We start from the raw sequence: 20519 nt of genomic DNA on the forward strand, positions 1-20519 counted from the left end.
TTTAGGGCAGTGTTAGATTTCACATTGATTCTCTGAAAAGCCACCTTAAATTGGTATGGCAGGGAAAGGACTGTTGTACAGCAGCTTTTCTGTAAGATTAAATAGTGTCTGAAACCCTTAACATGTGATTTATCTAATGCATTTTCCATGTAATGCATGTGAATGTTTTTTGTATTTAATGGCTAATTACCTATAATTTTTATTGGCAGAATGTACTTTTAACAACATGCAAGTGGCTTTGTAAGGTTGGACTTCTCAAAACAATGCTTTTAAATAAATGTTAGCATCGGCTTGCTTACATTGTCAAACTAAACTAACCTGTTGCAATCTGTTACACCCCAAAGTATATCTTCATTTAGATTAATATGGCTCCATCTGTGTCTCTAGGAGAGGTCCTTGACCCAGCCAACCACAGTGACCACTGTGCTCCTCCTGACTCAGGGATATCATGGGACCCCTTTCAGTTCACCTCTCCCCACTCCTCCTCCTCCTCTCGCTGCTCCTTGTGTGCTCCTGTGGCACTTCCTTTAGGGCACAGGTCGTGGAGCGGGCGTCTGGCCCCGAGCAGCTTCAACCCATGGTCAACTCTACAGGGTCTGGAAAGCGGACGTGTTCTGGCGTTGTAGTGTGTAGACCTGGTATCCTGCTGCCAGTGTGGCTGCCGCTCAACCCTCCACTGGGAGAGCAGGCAGGGAGGGCTGTCATCTACTTCCTCTGTCTCATGTACTTGTTCCTGGGTGTGTCCATCATCGCAGACCGCTTCATGGCATCTATAGAGGTCATCACATCTCAGGTATTATTGAAATGAGTGCTTTGATCCCATTGTTCTTCCTAATATTGTCAACTAACTTCATCCTCTGTATCCAGTCTTATTAGAGCATGCTGATAATTGTTGTGCATTGGTTTGGGCTAATTTGTCTATCAGAAATAATTTATAATTATCAAAGATAATTATGAATTATGAAAACCAATAGAGCTTATTAATCAATGTTGTGTGTGTGTGAGCGTGTGTGCGTGCTTGCACAGGCGTGCGCCTGTAAAAATAGGAGGACGAACAAGATGGCGGATGTGACCTGGGAGGTCACGTGGCCCCAGAGAAAGGTTGGGCGTGAGACCTCAAGTTAAACGGCGGCTACCTTTAAACATGCGACTCTAACAAAGGAGAGATCGGGGACGAAGTTAACTTAGGACCAGAATCTCTCAAGCACCCACGAGTGTGTGTAAATGTTGGTTAGTAAGAAAAAAAAGGGAAAGCGATCAAAACAGCAGTAAGGCTCATGCGATGATGACCGAGATCCAGCACCTGGTCTGTGACGCAGGGGCGCAGCAGCTCAGCTGGTGAGCCGGCGCGTCTCTGGTCTTTAAACAGACGACAGTGTGCTGAGTTCGGACACGATGGCAGAGCAACACACAATAGTCCGACGTGGTCGGACACAAATCAAAGTCAAGCAACACCAATAATATATATATATTCTTCCAACCCGATGCAATGTATCCACTATCTCGTCCATCTTCTGTGCCTGCTGCAGTGCTATTTTCCTGGGTAGCTTGATCACCTCTTCCCTTGTGTTTTCATTCGCCATTTCTTTCATGCCTTTCACTCGTAGATTCCAGCGCCTTCTGTATCTTTCAGAATCCACCACTCTCTTTTAATGGCTGCGTTCTCTTTCTCTAGTACTTCTACTTTCTTTTCTAAAGCAGACACCTTGCTTTTGACATCTTTGATTTCTGCTGCATTCAATTGTAATGCTGTAGCCAAGCTACCAAACATGGTGTTATTCTCTCTGATCTGAATATTGATATCTTCCAGTTTTATTTTCTTGTGTGTCAAATCTGGAGCACAAAACTGTGATGGCAGACAGAATGGACTCGAATGAGGATTCTTCGTTTGGTCTTACCCATTTACGAACGTGGGTGTTCTTGGTTGGTGTGTCCGTTGGGGAATTTTTCAAACACAAAAAACCCAGAACATAACACATTTACATTCACAAAAAAGCGATGAACAACCTGAAAACACCAATTCCACCCTCATCTGTTGTCGGAGTGCAGGCAAAGAAATATGGATCCACAGATGTTGGAAAGACTTGGATAATACTGTTTAATCTTTCTGCTCTGCAGTGAAGTTCAGTTTTATATCACTAAAAGCTCAATTAAAATATATCAGGGGTGAATAAAGTTGTTCTAGTTCCTGAGTGGCTTTCCAAACATGTAATTATGTAATGTTCTTTTAAGTAAAGTAATTTTAAGTTCAGTCTTGATTCAAGAAATGGAAACATATGCACATGTGTTTAGCATCACTCACATTTTCACAAATGTCTGTCTCTACAGGAGAAGGAGGTGACCATCACCAAACCTAACGGTGAAACGACAGTAACTACAGTGAGAATCTGGAATGAGACGGTGTCCAACCTCACACTCATGGCCCTCGGCTCCTCTGCCCCTGAGATCTTGCTTTCTGTTATTGAGGTACTCAGATGCTTTTAACAATCATTCTGTCTTCACATAAGAGATAGCTGTTTTCATGTGTCTTTGAAAAAAAGTCTTTATTTAATCATGCATTTAAATAAACTGTTAAATTATATTTTGAATTTTCACCATAAAGAGAGTAAAAAATTATTGTAAACTGTGGGCTTCTATTTCTAGTTATATATTCAGAATATTTACTATTTAAATATCCATACTCAATTTTGATTGATTCAAGCCAGTTCCATTTTAAAACTTCCATTAAAAACGTCTTTTTGTCTTGTTTCACTGTGACAGGTGTGTGGGCACAACTTTAATGCCGGGGAGCTCGGTCCTGGTACCATAGTGGGCAGCGCTGCCTTCAATATGTTTGTGATTATTGGTCTGTGTGTGTGGGTGATCCCTGACGGAGAGTCTCGCAAGATCAAACACCTGCGTGTGTTTTTTATTACGTCTTTCTGGAGTATTTTTGCCTATGTTTGGCTCTACCTCATACTGGCTGTCATCTCACCTGGGATTGTAGAGGTGTGTATCTAATAACTGTGGGTGTGTGGCTAGAATAAATGTAAAAAATGGAATAAATCAAGTGTGTAAATGATTTTTGAGTTATATTGCCTGTTTTGCCAGGTGTGGGAGGCCGCAGTGACGCTGCTTTACTTTCCGGTGTGTGTGATCTTGGCCTGGATCGCTGACCGTCGCATGCTCTTCTACAAATACATGCACAAGCGTTACCGTGCTGACAAGCGACATGGCATTGTGGTGGAAATGGAGGGTGACCTTGCTCCCAAAGGCATTGATATGATCATGGATGGAAAGTTGTCAGACTGCAGTCCGTGCCCTGGAAACTCCTCCAGTGTGACAGTCTCTGTGCAGACAGGCGATGAACTAGACCAGAACAAAGATGAGGTAAGACATGTTGTAGTAGACACACACTAATGATTCTTTTAATGTCAGACCCATATAGCCCTCTTATAAAAAAAATATATTGTTTGTCTCACTGTCATTTCGGTAATTTTTTAAGAGGAACAGATACTCCAGTTTTTTTCTAAAAGGCATGAGAAAGGAAAGAAAGCCTCGAGCAGGGTAAAACTACTGCATTACTCTGTTTTTAGAACATTGGTATAGGTTTCCTGAAGTTATTAGAATACAATCCCAGCAGGAGTCTGAATAACAGCACTGGAGAGAGCAGGAGTCTTCACAGAAGGAAGTTGATCAGTGGGAGGCTGAGCGGTACGGTTTTTCTTGATAAAGATCCTTACATTAGTCTGCAAATTTTGTCTCAACACCAACGCTTTTAACACTAGAAATTAAGGTATTTGCTCCCATCCTGCTGTGGACCCTACTCTCACATCTTGTGTTGTCACATCTTAAAACTTCTGTTAAACAATTGTTTTAAAGGGTAAACAATGAGCATTTAGTTTTTTAATTATTTATTTTTTTACTCAACAGTTAATACCAAAATGTACATCTGTATGAATACAATATGTAATCTCACAACCAGTTTCCACTCTTGTGTAGGTGGTTCACATCCTTAAAGACCTGAAGGACAAACATCCAGACAAAGACCTGGACCAGCTGATTGAGATGGCTAACTACTCTGCCCTGGTCCACAAGAAGAAGAGCCGCGCCTTCTACCGTGTCCAGGTGACACGCATGATGATTGGTGCTGGTAACATATTAAGGAAACATGCAGCTGAGCATGCACGCCACTCAGGAGGCCAGGAAATGGACAAGGCCACATGCTCGCACATTTGCTTTGAAAGTGCCCAGTACCAGTGCACCGAGAACTGTGGCTCTCTGAGCCTCGGGGTGATCCTGGATGGAGGCACAGGTCAAAACACATTCTATGTGGACTACTGTACAGAAAATGGCTCTGCTAATGCTGGGGCAGACTACGAATTCACTGAGGGAACCCTTGTGTTTAAGCCTGGGGAGACCCGTAAAGAGATCAAGGTGAGCAAGTAAAGGAGACTTTGAAAGGTATTTTGTGCTCGTCACTTCATTTGCACGGTGGTGTAGTGGTTAGCACCTTCGCCTCACAGCAAGAAGGTTCTGGGTTCGAATTCCGGTTCAACCAGGGCCTTTCTGTGTGGAATTTGCATGTTCTCCCCGTGTATGCGTGGGTTCTCTCCGGGTTCTGCGGCTTCCTCCCACAGTCCAAAGACATGCAGAATGGGGTTAGGTTCATTGGAGACCGTAGATTGACCGTAGGTGTGAATGTGAGAGTGAATGGTTGTCCGTCTCTGTGTGTGGCCCTGTGATACCCCGCCTCTCGCCCAATGTTAGCTGGGATTGGCTCCAGCGACCCCCCGCGACCCTTAAATGGATAAAGCGTTAGACGATGAATGAATGACTTCATTTGCTTCCTGTCTCCACTGTCAACTGTCAAAATAATAAAAAAAAAAAAGAAGGTGTAAAGACATTGCAAAGCAAGCTGCTTTTGGTTGTAGTTGTCATTATTTACGTTATGTCAGACTTAGTGGAGAGTAAGCAAATGTTTTAAGGGTTGGCTGAATCTGTAGATTCAGGGGTCCCCAGAATCTGTCTTTCAAAGGTTGTGTTGAAGTGATTTTCAAGAATCTTCATCAATGACGGCTTTTTGCATTCCCCAGGTTGGTATCTTGGACGATGACATCTTTGAGGAGGATGAGCATTTCTTTGTGCGTCTTCAGAAATTGAGAATACAAGAAAGTGGAAATGAAGGGACAGGAACTCCACCCAAGGGTAGACTAGTTGAGCCACTGATTGCCACCATCACAATCTTGGATGACGACCATGCCGGCATCTTCACCTTTGGTCAACAAGTGCTCCGGGTGAGTGAGAGCACAGGCACACTGACATTGACAGTGGTGAGGAACTCGGGCTCCAGGGGCACCGTAGCTGTGCCATACCATACAGAGGATGGCAGTGCCAAGGCTGGGGTGGACTATGACGAGACCAGAGGGGAGCTTGAATTCACCAATGAACAGACCAGGTGAGGAAGTGAGCCACAGAGTTTGATGGATGAGTTTCCTCAGAAAGTCAATCTGTTCTTTTCCAGGAAGGAAACAGTGGCAGATTTTATGTTTCTTAAGGTTGCACTTCCCTGCCCTGTATTACTTAGTCACCACCAAACCCATTGGTTCCTTCATCTCAATTCATCTTTGGCATTATCACCTCAAAAACACTAGTAGTTCTGAAACACAGCACCCTCAATGCGTTTAGACTTATTCCGATTTGGCTTAGGAAAGGGGCACCTGAACCTCACTGAACAATTACTATGGGTGTTCAGTCGACCCCCTCCAGGTGGAGGAGGTCCTTTTAGACAGAATTACTAGACGACTTGACACCCAAAGATTATCCCGTCCCTGATCAGGTGAGGAAACCTCCCGTCACCCCATGTAAACTGACAGATCCTTTTCCCATTAAATTTTCAGGTTATATAAGCTGTGTTTGCACATTCACTAATTGTACTCTTTAGTGGAAGACACTGTTATGTAACAGGGCCCATCAATGGATGCTACACAGACACAAAAATAAAATTGTGTGGATCATAGTTTAAAGGCAAGTAGGTGTTTGGCCTCATTATTTAATTTATCATTTTCAATTGCAACCATTTTGTAGTGTTTCTTGAAAATATTTATCAAGATATAACACAAATTAACCAAACAGACAGTGATTACCCATGGTATTCAACCAGACTGAGTTACAAGACATTTAGTTTAACTATTTCCTTGGCAAACTGAAGAGCAAGTGCACACAATGTTTATCGCTGAATTATTTACACGTCCATTGTGATAAATAATTCAGGCCACTTCAATTTGTGATGTGATTTAGATGGTAGAGGGATTGTTTCAGATCTGGAGGTCTTGTGTATCTATGTCCCCTATTGTTCAATCTAATTTAATGGTAATCAATTATTTTGTTTTAGAAATAAAAGTGTGTGTGTGTGTGTGCGTGTTTGTGTGTGTGTGTGTACACATGTTTTGCATATCTCCAGTCAGACCCTACAAGTGCGCATCATAAATGTGGAAGAATATGAGAAGCAGGAAAACTTCTTCATTGTGCTTGAGGACCCCAAATGGCTGAAGCGAGGACTCTCTGGTGAGTTTTAAAATTTCATCATTGGTGTCGAAGTGACTCCTGTTTCCTTGATTATGGCAACAATAATGCGGTATGAGACAAGAGAAAATGTCTCTTCCTGTCTAATTTACTTTAACTTAAAAGAAATACATATGAAAACAATAACAACAGTAGTGAGGACGGCTAAATGCCAGGCACCTGCGTCAGAGCCAGTTATCGAAGATTACACGCTGCCATTCACTGCTGTCTCTGTTTCACTGCTGCAGCTACAGAAAAGTTTTAGTTTAGGATCCTTGAGTTGCCCGTTCCTGGTAAACTTAAAGTGTTGACAGCATGGTGCAGGCATAAGGGCGGCTTTGACTCAGAAGGTAGAGTTGGTCATCCACTAACCCAAAGGTTGGCGGTTTCGAACACAGCTACCCCCAGTCCGTGCCGACGTGTCCTTGCCTCTGAAGGCTCTTCCGACAGTGTATGAATGTGACATAAAAAGCAAGGTAAAAAGCAGCGCTATATGAATGTGTGTAAATGGGTGAATGCGACTTGTCCTGTAAAGTGCTTTCTGTGGCCAATAAGACTAGAAAAGCGCTATATAAGTATAGTCCATTTCCTGGTTATGTGCTTGTTAGTGGCGGTCAACAGAATCAGTTACATGAACAGCAGTTTATTTAATTAGGTAAAAGTGGAAATGAAAGCTAACACTGTGGACATGCTGTGCATACCAAACTTAGTTTTTCTTTTGCATTTTAGATTCTTTTAGAATCTAGATTATGTAGAAAATCTTTTAGAATATAATATTTAGGCCCTGACAATATTGTTATTGTTTCTTTCCTCACAGCATTGCTGCTAAACCAAGGTAAGGTTTGGGTGTTAAAGGTTCAGTGTGCAGCATTTTGAGCAGCATTGTGAAATTGCACACTGTCAGCAGTAATGTTAGGGTGTCAAAATACCCCCCAAAAAACCTAATTACTTCCTTGAGATCAGTGGATCTTTTGCCCATTGCTTCCTGTTGTGAAATGTATTTTTAGGGCCAGAGCTCTGGAGGCACTGGTGACCCTATTGTTTATTCGGGCCAGAGCGCCGACAGCCTGGAGGCTGATAACGCTCAAAATTCATCCAAGATGAAAATTTACGCCTTCATAAGGTGTTCACGAATGGGCAGGGCAAAATGGCTCGACAGCGCCCAGATGACCGTCCTGGGATTACAATGAACCCACATGTACGGAATTTGGGGGGCAGATGTTTCATGTCTAGACATACAAAAAAGACTCTTGGAACCATACCCTAACAAACAGGAAGACTGCCATTTTTTTCAAAGTATTATTTTAGGTATGTTTTGCCATTTCACACATTTCATACTTTAACGTTCTCCTCTTACAGATATCACACGAGAAACTTCAAATTTAGTGTGTTTCATCTAAAGAAATATTGGATGAAAAGTTGCTAAAAGCTTGAGTTTAAATTTTTTTTTTTTTAATTTTTCACCATGAAAAAGGAAGTTTCTTCTCAGGCATGATAACAGTCTTGCCTGCCACACATCTACATGTCAATATTGACCGAACACCATAGCGCCACCTGCTGGGAACAGGAAGTGACATGTTTCATATTTTTACGTCCTCTGCCTTGCAGGTTTACCAGATCCACCTCGAACTTGCTCAGAAAAGCTACAACACATTGATGATTTGATGTAGTCAAATCTGTGACTTTTCGCCAGACGCCGTCCTTGTCGCGCATCGAAATTCACCACCATGAAATATCAGACTGACCATATGTGGTCATATCTTTGTCAAATTTCCTAAGGAATGATTACAGTCCTGCCTTAAACACATTTGCATGTCAATATTGAACCACGGCCATACAGGCAAAAGGAAGTTATAAGTTTTGTACTATTACGTCCTCTGCCTTGCAGGTTCAACAGATTTAAGTCAAATCTAAGCTAAGTTAAAGCTAAGTTGTGAGACCTAGATGTTATATCGTGAAACTTTTGACGATGTATTAAATGCTGATGCAATGGCGACGCATTGTTTGTCATCAAATATTAATATGTGTTTGCGTAACTTGAGATGTTTAGAATCTCCAGATACTTTTCAGACATGTTGAGAGTGGCAATTCCTAATGTTTGAAATTGCTTTTTAGTCTAATTGTGTCAAAATGGCTCGATATCGCCCCCTGCAACTTTTCAAAGTCACAGCCCCCAGCTTTAAATTTGTTGTAGATGGACGAAATTCGGTAGGCACTTGTATCATGTCAGGACCTACTATTTAACTATTTGAATGGGTCGTACTTTAACAAACTTCTTCTAAAGGAAGTTGTTTCTTAAGAGGTTAGGGATGCTTGAAAACGCACTTGGCACACGCATTGCAAATGATGAGTAGTTTGATCTAACAAGGGATTTTGGGCTCGGGTATTGCAAAATGGCTCCATAGCATCCCCTAGAAATTTTCCAAAATCAAGCCCTTCCTTACCGTTTCACCAACATGTACGAAATTTCAGGGGCACATTTCAGGGTATCATCCCAATATTTTAAAAAATGTATCTCGGTGCTAAGACCTAAACCCAATAGGAAGTTGACAATTTTCGAATTGAGTTGTAGGCTCAAAACAGGCTTCACTGACATCCATTTTTTGAAATGTTTGGAGCAGAGGAGCATAATGTTTTGAAAAGTCCATCCTATCGCCTTTTCCTAACCATTTTTCCTTAACCTTAATGGAAATCGTCATGAGGTCACGAAAATGTGAGAAGGATGATTCATAGCCCTTAGTAAAATCCAACAGTGGTGCTAAGAGAAACCAATTCCACTACGTAATTATGCAAAGGCGTTTGTTATTGACGTGCGTGACCACACATATCCGAAGATGCGTATTTTATAGGCTGCTTCGCACCGTGCGATCTTAGCGGCTTGACTCATATAGGCTAAAAATGGTCAACACGTTGAAAAATATTTATTAAGTAAAATGAATAATATAGGCAACAAAACTTAAAGGTAAAGGTTGTTACATTGACAATGTTTGCTCATGGTCCTGTCCACTCATAATTATCCCCATGACAACCTTATTGCATAAGACAGAAATGCTTAATAATCACACTTTTCATCTTCTACTTTGGATTAAATAGTTTAAGTTTGTGCATGGCGCGTCACATTTAATGTTGCTGCCGCAATGAATTGTGGGACATTTATTTCTCCATTCCTTTCACAGAGGAAGGTCCAGTGTACCCTACGCTAAAGAAGATAGGAAAGGAAGCATTGAACCACCTTTCCTTAGTATTTAAAGAATTCAAACAGCTCTTATCATGGCTGCCGATGAAATACATTTCACTCCGTAAGGAACCTTCCAAAGCAAAATTGATTATCGACCACAGGAATAGACTGGGGAAGGATGTGTCACCACTGCAGATGGAGCCAGGAAAGATTCAGAGGGTGTGGCCAATTGCTGCTAGACCAGGGCCTTCTGTTGTTATTGATAGCAGCGTCAAATCCACTTGGAATGTATTCGGTCCTCTGGTGGCTGGAGTAGGTTCAGTAGGATATGAGTTAAAGAGATCCTCTCTTTTACTCATATCCTACTGGTTTACACTTTTAAACGATCCCTGTCCAAGTGCCTGGGACTCCTGGGGTACTGAGATTATAGCATTTTTCTCCTGAACAGAAACTTGCAGACAGCGATTTCGCCAAGGCTGTGTACTGGGCAAAACAGATGTTTACGGTCAGGTTTAATAGCAAGATTGTGGTTTGAGTCTATGAAAAAAAAGACTGGACTGTTAACTCAATTGAGGGCAAAATAAATTCACTCTCGCCACCCTAACAACTTGTTTTCAGCAGGAACTATATCTAGTTATAGATGTTACACACAGCACCTTTAAACTTTTTTGTCTTTATTCTATTGGTTTGGGCCTTTACCCTTTGTGTGTGTGTGTGTGTGTGTGTTTGGTTCTGCTAGAAATATCTTCCTGTAAAAAGGGAGGTTTTTTTTGCTCACAGTGCTTGCTCATTGTGGGAAATGTTGGGTTTCCCTGTAATATTGTGAGATCTCGACCTTTCTATGTTAAGTGCCTTGAGATAATGTATGTTGTGATTTGGCGCTATACAAATATAGTTGAATTGAATCGAATTTAAATTAATTTTCTAAATGGGATTATACGGTACAGACATGATAATTAATTGTCTGTGCTCTCATGACAGGGAACCCCTGCCCTGAGGAAGAGGAGGCCAGAAGGATCTCTGAGATGGGCAAACCCATTCTAGGAGAGCACAGCAGACTGGAGGTTATTATAGAGGAGTCCTGTGAGTTCAAGGTGTGTGATTGGCTGACAGATGACCTACCAGTTTTTGTACTTTGTGCAAATAAATCATTACATTCCAGGAACTGATGAGCATGTTTTACTTTAAGTTAATCAGAAGATACAAGCTTTTAATTATCCTCATTGATTTATGATAATGACAGTTTCACTAACAAGGACCACACCTCCAAGTTTTGGATAAAGTTTATTATATACAGTATGGCCGTTTCTGATTTTGTTTAGATCACTTTAGATGCATGTGAGATAAGCCAGGAAGGACCACCATACGGAGTTTAGCTTATGCGTTTGGGGATTCCCTACTTGGTGTTGGAAGTTCGAGCTACAGTTCAAAATGGATGATAATATGGAATATGATACAGGGGAAATTGCGGATTTGAGTAGGAGTTAAATTTGGGAATGGAATGAGCCTATGTGATGATGCTAGAGAGAGATGTGACGACAAGCGAGGGGAATGAAATGCTAAGAGAGGTATGGAAGCTTTGGAGCAGTTCCAACCCACCGAGATTGTACGGGGAGCGATTCTGCATGCGGATGGCATCTTTGAAGCGGTGACCGAGCTGTGGAGTCAGTTGAAGAGGGTGGCTAAAATGGTGGGACCGGAATTGGAAGAGGTTTGGAGGCCAGTAGTGTTTGTCTGAATTTTATTTGGAAAGAGAAACGATAGAATAAGTCAGCCATTAAGTTTTTTATGGTGTGGAATGTGGAAGGCTCGAATTATGAACTGGAGCAGGGCTGAAATCAGGGTGAGCCGACGAATGGATTGCGAAATGAGGAGGCAATGCAACCGTTCTTTGTTGATGACGTCAATGACGGTGCTGATGCCATCTTACTGACTTATTTAATGTGCTGTCACAGAGCACCCTGGACAAACTCCTGAAGGACACAAATCTGGCTGTATTGATTGGCACCTATTTGTGGAAAGTTCAGTTCACAGTGCTGATGTTGGAGTACAGGGTGGTAGATTGTTTTCTTGGAACGTTCATGACCCCAAGGAAGGGTTTCGTCGATGGCGTTGGGGTGAAATAGGAAGAAATGAAAAGGAAGCTGGTATTGCTCAGTGGGCCATGCCACCAAATCTGGCACAGAAGCTCGGGGGGTTCGTAGGTATCTGGCGAGGCTAGTAAGTGAAGTTAGCAGACTGCAGATCGGGGTGTTTTATTATTTATTTTTTTTAACACAATTTATTTGTTTATTACCTGATAGTTCTCTGGATGTTGTATTTTGTAGTATTGTATGTGCTGATGCTTTTACACAAATTAGTTTAAAGTGAAGTTCTTTGAATTTGATTAAATTGATATTGATGAAACGGGGGGTGATTTGGAAGGCTGATGAGGAAGGCTGGACGTCGTCTCCAACACAGTGCTTTGGAGGCTCGCGGAGCCTGAGTGGTGTTTTGCTGAGAGTCGGTGAAAAGTCTGAACACCTTTGTCTTTTTGTGGATTGTTAGAGAGGGAAGTTCGTCTGACGAGTGTTTTCCTCTGCGAGCGACTGTTCGTTCGCATTTGTTTGGATGTAGGAGTGGCCGTAGCATATGCAGGTCGCGGTACCAACCGGAGGTGGGTGGTGAAGTTCTGTTGGGTGATATGGATTTTCAATCGCATGCGTGGAATCGTGAGGTGGGACAACCGGAGTTGGGGAGGATTCCCGGACTTCAGGAGTGGCCTGACGTCTCTGATCTGTCTGAAAGTTGAAGGAGAAGTTTGTGGTCAATGGCGAACGGTAGGCTCATTGCACGTCTGTCACGTAAAAATTGAGTCAGAGGAGGATGAAACGGAACAGGTGAGCGTATGTACTTTCTGAACAGAAATGAGATGTGTCTGAGGCGTGGTACTTGTTCGTGAACCTAGTTGTAAAACTCCATTGAGTTAACATAGCAGCTTAAAGGCTTTCAATTGAGTGACAGAAAACTTGACATACAACATGTGGGTTCAAAAAAATTTAATAAAAGGACCACAGACATTTGGGTTATTGCAGTGTGGAAATTTTGAAGTGTATATGTTTTAGCTCATTAACCAACTGGTGCCCTCTCATCAGACTCCCAATGGAGTACTAGACCAGGTACAGTTACTTCCAGCATTCCTTGTGTTGATAAGACTGTTATTCATTATTATTATGTCTTCCTTAAACTCTCATCATACTGAGAGTTTAAGGAATTCCACTAATACTGTATGTTCACTTCAACCCTTATTCATTTCTCAACTTATCTCATTTATCATGCATTTTGATTGAGAATGCACTGAGGCAATGTGTGGGTATCAGTGTGCACTGTGTGGGCAATGTAAAGGTCAGTTAATTCTGAATTTAAGTCATATTCTGCAGCAGAATCTAGTGTTTGTGTGGGTGTAGGTGAAAAAGGTACCATGTCCATATTTGCCATATTCATTGTGGATATTGCATTGGGCCTAGTCTGCATCAACCAGCCTGTGTGGAAAAGTTAACAATAAAAGTGGGTTTGAAGAGCATACTCAAAAAGGTTGAAGTGACAGAAGTGTGGACTCATACGTTCTGTGTACAACCATCTCAGCTTTATCTGCCATCTTACTAACTTATTTAATGTGCTGTCACAGAGCACCGTGGACAAACTCCTGAAGGACACAAATCTGGCTGTATTGATTGGCACGCATTCTTGGAAAGAGCAGTTCATTGATGCAGTCACAGTCAGTGCAGGTCAGTGGCTATTATGTGTTTGTTTTGTTTTTTGTGCATAAATGGTTAGTTAGTGTAGTGTAAAAGCTTTACACTACTAATTTTAGTAGTTGTAGTAATTGTAGTATAGGCTTTACACTACTAATTTTAGTAATTGTAGTATAGGCTTTACACTACTAATTGTAGCGTAAAAGCTCAACACTACACTAGTCACATTGACACAATGCTGCAATATTTCATATATATCTATATCGCTTCTCTATCATTAATACATCATTCACACACTGTCGGCACAGCCGTCTGTACCAAAGGACAATCCGACATGTGAGGAGCTGGAGATCGAACCACCTGGCTTTTGTTACAGATTTTGTCAGAACTAATAAAAACTGTGCATCTGACCACTGCATATTTCAGAGTTACAGATGCGTGTTGATGTGCTCACAGAATTACTGATTAATGTCGATGTAATTCATGTTTTACAATGACTCAGTTTGAAATGTGAAATTTATCAGTTTCCGACAAGGGGCAGTACATGATTCTAAAGCAATACAAGTTTTGTAAAAAACAGCGAATATTTCCTTCCCGTCCGCTAGCTGTCGGTTCTGTGTGCACTGAAAAGACCGCACCTCACAAGAGACGTGCTAGCAGAAATTGCTTTGACTCAGGGCTTTTGACCAGTTGGTTAGCACGTCGGTCTCCCATACCCAGGGTTGCAGGTTTGAGGCTCAGTCAGTGCAGTCAAATCACAACAAAAGAGAGATAAGACCAAAATCACTAACTGCCCCTTTAATGTTACAACCTGATTGAAAAACCTAGTTTGTTTTGCTTTTCCTGATTGGTTAGCTGGACAGTAGCTGCTTAGGATGTTGATGTTAATGTTAATGCTCAGACCAGCTGTGAACAGAATTAATATTCCCAAAATGGCTAATGCAACTAACTTTTAATAAAGAAAGTACAGTATTTCATCGAAATTGCTGCTAGCTGTGTGAGCCTGCCATACACAAGGAAAATGGGCTTGGCGGCCTATTAAAAGGAATAGGTCCTCATTTCAGAAAACACAGAAATTCCCTTTGATTACAACAGCTGGTTGTTTTAGCTTAGCATAAAAACCAAAGTGTAAAAACTGTGTGGTTGTGATTTTATTCATCAGACAGCCGTCGGTAGCAGTGTGTTTACTGTACAGATTGATCTAACTCACGAACTTATTCAAAAAGTCAGTAAGATTATTATTTTTTTAACCCTAACCTTAGGGTAGAACTATTCTTTTAATGTTGCCATAACATCCACACTGTCAACATTACATAAAAAACATAATGTGAATTATGAAATGGTACCACCTGTGTCAGCTGTATTATTCACCATCATATCAACTGGATCATTGACCCTAGATGCCTTGTTAGGACATACACTTATCAGCCACAACGTTAAACCCACTGACAGGTAAAGTGAATTACACCTGTAAAAGTTTGGGGTATATTATGCAGTGAACAGTCAGTTATTGAAGATGATTTATTGGAAGCAGGAAAAATGGTGTAAGGATCATTTGTGGCTGATGACGCCTTTTGTTGCTTGGTTTCATTAATCTTCATTATGCCTTTTCATCAGGTGATGAAGAGGAGGGACAAGAGCAGCGAATGCCGAACTGCTTCGACTATTTCGTGCACATATTGTGCATTTTTTGGAAGGTTTTGTTTGCTTGTGTCCCGCCCACGGAGTACTGGAATGGCTGGGCATGCTTTATAGTGTCAATCTCTGTCATTGGTGTCTTAACTGCCGTCATTGGAGACATAGCCTCCCATTTTGGCTGCACCGTGGGCCTGCGAGATGCTGTCACTGCAGTGGTCTTTGTGGCACTGGGGACTTCACTTCCTGGTGAGTGAAATTAAACTCTTTTTCAGCAATATACTTTATATCCACAAGTGAGAGGCACACACAGTAATAACAATGTTTTAGTCAGTTAATGTATTTTTAAACCAGGATAATAAGCACTGCAACTTCACAAACTTTACTCTCCCCCCCAGATACCTTTGCTAGTAAATTGGCTGCTACTCAGGACCAGTATGCAGATGCATGTGTGGGAAATGTGACAGGAAGCAATGCAGTGAATGTGTTTTTGGGTATTGGAGTGGCCTGGTCCGTGGCTGCTGTATATTGGAAAGTCAAAGGTAAGGTCTTCCGTGTGGACCCTGGCTCGCTGGCCTTCTCCGTCACACTCTTCACCATTTTTGCCTTCTTCAGTATGGGAGTATTGATGTTACGCCGGAGGCCGTCCATTGGCGGCGAACTGGGAGGCCCGCGGATCCCCAAAATCCTCACCTCACTGCTTTTCTTTGGACTCTGGTTTCTCTACATCCTCTTCTCCAGCTTGGAGGCCTATTGCCATATACAAGGCTTCTGAGAGATCACATTGTGGAGTAATGACTTCACACTCACAGACACCCACATCACCAAGACATTGACCTGGTCAGTACTATTACAGCAACTACAACCGAATAGACCTGTAACCACTTGACAGCTACTGCCATGGTTCAAGTACAAACAAACACTGGACATGTAAATCTATTTCATGGTGTATCATCCACTGCATGACAGTTAAATGGATCATATTTATAAAGCACTTTTCCAATCCTATTGAACACTCAAAGCGCCTTACAGCACAAGTCACATTCACCCATTCACACACATTCATACAGCACTCCTATTTACCACCCTTTTTTGTCATATTCATATACATTCATACACTGCTGGAAGAGCTGCCGGAGGCAATTTATGGTTAGTATTGCCCAAGGACACATGGACATGCGGACTGGGGGAAGCTGGGATCGGACTGCTGACCTTCGGGTTGGTGGACGACCGACTCCACCTCCTGACCCACAGGAGTCATTAATTGTGACAGAACTGATAATTTTCCCTTAAGTGGACTAAATAACATGCAATGACCGTATTTGATAAAGGAGAGCAAATGGTCAGCAATTCTGTGAAGTCAAAGGATTTTGCTTCATCCTGGCAGTAACCTGGACTTCGCCTTCTCATCATTCTTTTTAGAGGCTGGATCTATAGAAAAGGCCCAGTAATTAAATGAGAAAAATAATGACAGCTTCTTTTACAGGGAGGAGCAGTGTTAAGTGATACTAAAGGACAAGCTCCTCTGATATAGGGTATGAAAATCATGGTTGAACACCACTCTGCTTTGCGTGAATGGCAGTGGAGCTGTCATTGTGTATCATCATATTTATACCATGGCCACTTGTCACAGGCAAAAAAAGAGGCTGTGTAAGCTGTCTTCCTTTTATTAAAGTGTGTTTATTTGTCAGTAAACATGGACCTGAGCATGATTCATCCATGATTAAGTGAGTTCAGTTAATTGGAAATATAACTCTGAACAGAAGTATCGTTGTGATGGCTACCTCCAGTTTTTGGGCACAGATTTAGAACAATAGTTAAACTGTTGTTGGGAACTGTTTGAGTTTTCCTGGTGTATGAGTTTGAATCGAACCCTGCCAGCCAATCAGAAACAAACAGATAATAATAAACTTCTGTGGCCATGGCATAAAAAAACTGAGCAGTTTGGTTACAATCAACAGGTTGGGGAATAAGACTTTGTGAAATGTCTCTCACTAGTAAATTTTGTTTCTCTGAGTTATGTGACAAGAAACTGTGTAATGTACTGCACCCACTGAGTTGGTCTCACAATGAATATTGATAAAAAAAAAGAGATCATAAATGCACTACATGATCTCAATATCAAAATAAATAATTGACAAGGAATTACACTGACAATGAATTTCTAATAAGCTGTGGAATGAAAAAAAAGTTTGAAAGTGTTGACACATACACTCCAGAAGTCTTCAGTGTTTATTTATCAATTGTGAATTTTAATGTCTTCATAATTTACTGTATTTGAGCTCATATGAACAAAAATATATTATTGTAATTGTCAATTACATTGAAATTTTAACTGAGTGTGTCTGCATCGGATCCATCATCAACACTGTTGTTTGACTTCTGCATTACTTCTTCCTCAGTGCAGAAGAGGGTGTGGTTTTCTGAAAGAATGTGACATGTTGGGCACACTGATGTAAACACATACAATATTACACTTTTAAACTCTCTAAACACATGGATAATGGCTTCAGGGTTCTTAAAAGGATGGAACATTTGGTATTTTTGGAAGATGTTTTAAAATTTTAAAATGGAAAAATAAGCAAGACTCAAAGACATGAACCCCAAACAAGATGTCTAAATTCAATCCAAGTCATTATGTAGAGGAAGACCATGGCAACACAATAACACCTTAAATGTAAATAAGATATAAAAGCAGTGTAAAATCAGACATGCTCTTCAGTGTTTAAGACATTTAAGCAGGGTAAGATGATGACTATATCCAGTATTATGCTATGATCTAAAAAAGCCATGACCTGGGAATCTCCTTGCGTCAATAGCTAAAACAAACCAGTCATTTCACTGAGCAGAGCTGTCTCCGTGCTGCATAGAGCACCAAGGCCAGAATGGACCTTCTCATGGCTCAGTTGGATGAACTAATTATTATATTATATACCACTTTAAAGAACTCATTTGGGAGGGATATCGTGTTGAAATGGCCCATTAAAAATATGAAATAACAAGGGGGAAAGTGAAAGTGAATTCCTTGTGGTGCAAATACAGGGACAAATTCAGCTTTTTGGGGTAAACTCTTGTATTGAGTTTCTGTTATTGAAATGTCTCATTTACAATTTAAGTAATCAAAGGGGAATCAAATATATTTAGCATACTGGTATAAATCATACCAGGTTGTGTAAAAACTTAAATTGAGTTGTGGTTTTGAATTATTGAGTCACGTTGAGGTGGGGCTGTTAAGTTTTTTTTTTATGAGAGACAGGTTTGTTACAAGTTCTCAGAGCTCATCTGTGTTTGCACTGTTTAATCAGCGGTTATGCTGTATCCCAATGTACTTGGAACTTGCAATGGAATGGCCATTTAAGTAGGAATTTATAATCTGAAACTTGGGCAAGATCCATGTCGGTAGAATTGACGTAACAGCAGTATGGCAGCGTAAAGTGTAGTCCTACATTATATAGTAGCTAATTAGCTCTGCACCAGTTTATCATACACAATTTTGAGTTGTCTAGGTTATTGAAATGAGCAAGACATACACCATATGCCGTTTCACTGATGGTGCTGTGGGTGCTCATGTAGGTCATCATCGTTCTGGTTAGGGTTCCTTGTTGTTGGACACTAAATTTAACATCAAATGACAACTTTTCTCGAACCTATCAAAATGACCAATATATTTGTTTTAAAACAATAAAAACCATTCACTACATCTACTGGTCTTCTTTCCCCTTTCCGCCACATTTTAATATCTGCTATTGTCAGAGGAAAGGCAAAACTCCAGAGCAGAAAGTGCTGATAATGCGCCTATCAGGCTGGCTGCTCACAGCCATTAAAAGTGGCTTAAAAGACCAAGAACACGGCCGTAATCAATGATGGGAAGGTAAGTGCCCAATAAGAACGTGTGGAGCGTGTGATGCCGAGGTGACGCCTTCAATACCCACCCCTAAAAATGTAATATTTGAGCACTGAAGTCTTACTAGTGACACAGGGCAGTGTACTAGTAGCACCAAAGTCCAAACTAGTCAGCTGTTTGACGCACTAGTGGTCCTGTGGATCGAACTAGTAAAACTAAAAGTCCTACTAGTTATCTGTGAGCTGCAAAAGGTCTTACATATAAACATGGATTCAGCTTACTAGTTTACTAGTGAGCTTCAGTTCTCTGCACTAGTTAACTAATAAGAGACAGAATTACTAACTTAACTAGTAATTGCTTACTAGTTAACTAGCCAATGCAAAAATGTTTACTTGTTAACATGTTGAAGCCTCTTTTGACTTTACTAGTTAACTATTGGGAGCCAAAGTGCTTAATAGTTAACTAGTTGAATGCCCTTCTGACCTTACTAGTTAACTAGTGATGTCCAAAAAAAGCCTACTAGTGACACTAGTAGCACACAATGCTAATGAAGAGGTGGGGACAACAGGCTTTAAGGCTTCCTATTAGCTTAAAGCCTCGGACGCACACACACACAAAAACACACACACATGCACACACAATCATCACCAGCAATGCATTGCCTCAAACTCCACTAAAATCCAAAAATGGTAAAACATGACATGTTAGACACACACACGTTAGATAAAACTTCTAAATGATTCACCAAATGCTTTAGCTTTTAAATGTCATTACTACGGTGGCCCTCATGCTTCGCGCTCCCTGACCTGTCTAGATGTCAGTGGCCCTCTGGAAGGCGTAGGGTGATGTTTTTTGTCCCGCCCACTACGATAGCAAAATATAACTTACCCGTCACTTACTAAATGAACACACGAGCTCCGGACTTCTGTCAATGATAAAGGCCAGTTTGAGTCAATAGAGACAATTTGTTTTTATTTTCAGGCAACTACTGTAAATGGATCTCTCTCTCTCTCTCTCTCTCTCTCTCTCTCTCTCTCTCTCTCTAAATATATATATATATATATATATATATAGACACAGTCTATGGGCTTGACCTAGATTTCCTTCATCTTTTTCTTCCTGTTTCACTGGCGAGTTGCATTATCGCTACTAACTGACTTGATTAGGTATTACATATATCCTTGAGAGGAGAGTATGACTAAAATACACTAGTTAATCTTTATAATATACATTTACAACAATTTGTTAAGCTATGGTTTATTTCATTTCACTTTGATGATATAATTCCATATTTAACTGCAAATTCAAGGTAGTTGTACTTTTACATTCGTTTTTCCATTTAATGCAAAGTTATACTTCTATTCAATTACATCTCTGAGGCAAATGTACTCAGATTACAATTCATCTTACCTTTCATGTCCAGTGAAAGCCACAAATCTCAAAAAGTATTGATCTTAATATGATGATTTTATATAATATGTTGCATTGCTGTATGATTAAGTACCAACAGTTTAGTTAAAATCAGCTAAACTTCAAAACACCAGCACCAGTAAATTGCTACATGCTCATGAATGTATAAATAATA

The 20519-nt window shown here is 40.8% G+C and overlaps 1 protein-coding gene across 3 annotated transcripts in view; it reads left to right on the forward strand.

Moving 5' to 3' along the window:
- The window catches only part of slc8a2a (solute carrier family 8 member 2a), a 29022-nt gene extending 11593 nt beyond the window's left edge, over positions 1-17429 (forward strand). The window contains exons 2-14 of one of the 3 annotated variants that reach the window (XM_047330491.1): positions 388-793; positions 2329-2466; positions 2761-2988; positions 3091-3369; positions 3982-4416; positions 5076-5437; positions 6443-6546; positions 7361-7378; positions 10703-10815; positions 13389-13488; positions 15073-15339; positions 15489-15632; positions 15706-15891. In XM_047330491.1, the coding sequence (XP_047186447.1) occupies positions 449-793; positions 2329-2466; positions 2761-2988; positions 3091-3369; positions 3982-4416; positions 5076-5437; positions 6443-6546; positions 7361-7378; positions 10703-10815; positions 13389-13488; positions 15073-15339; positions 15489-15632; positions 15706-15719 (2547 nt within the window). In that variant the 5' untranslated portion in view covers positions 388-448 and the 3' untranslated portion in view covers positions 15720-15891. Of the gene's footprint in view, positions 1-387; positions 794-2328; positions 2467-2760; positions 2989-3090; positions 3370-3981; positions 4417-5075; positions 5438-6442; positions 6547-7360; positions 7379-10702; positions 10816-13388; positions 13489-15072; positions 15340-15488 lie in introns of all 3 variants that reach the window. The other 2 variants (XM_035626968.2, XM_047330490.1) reach the window with 2 other exon arrangements.
- The last annotated feature ends 3090 nt before the right edge of the window (positions 17430-20519 follow it).

This window comes from Scophthalmus maximus, chromosome 2 (assembly GCF_022379125.1).
Source record: "Scophthalmus maximus strain ysfricsl-2021 chromosome 2, ASM2237912v1, whole genome shotgun sequence".
NCBI lineage: Eukaryota > Metazoa > Chordata > Actinopteri > Pleuronectiformes > Scophthalmidae > Scophthalmus > Scophthalmus maximus.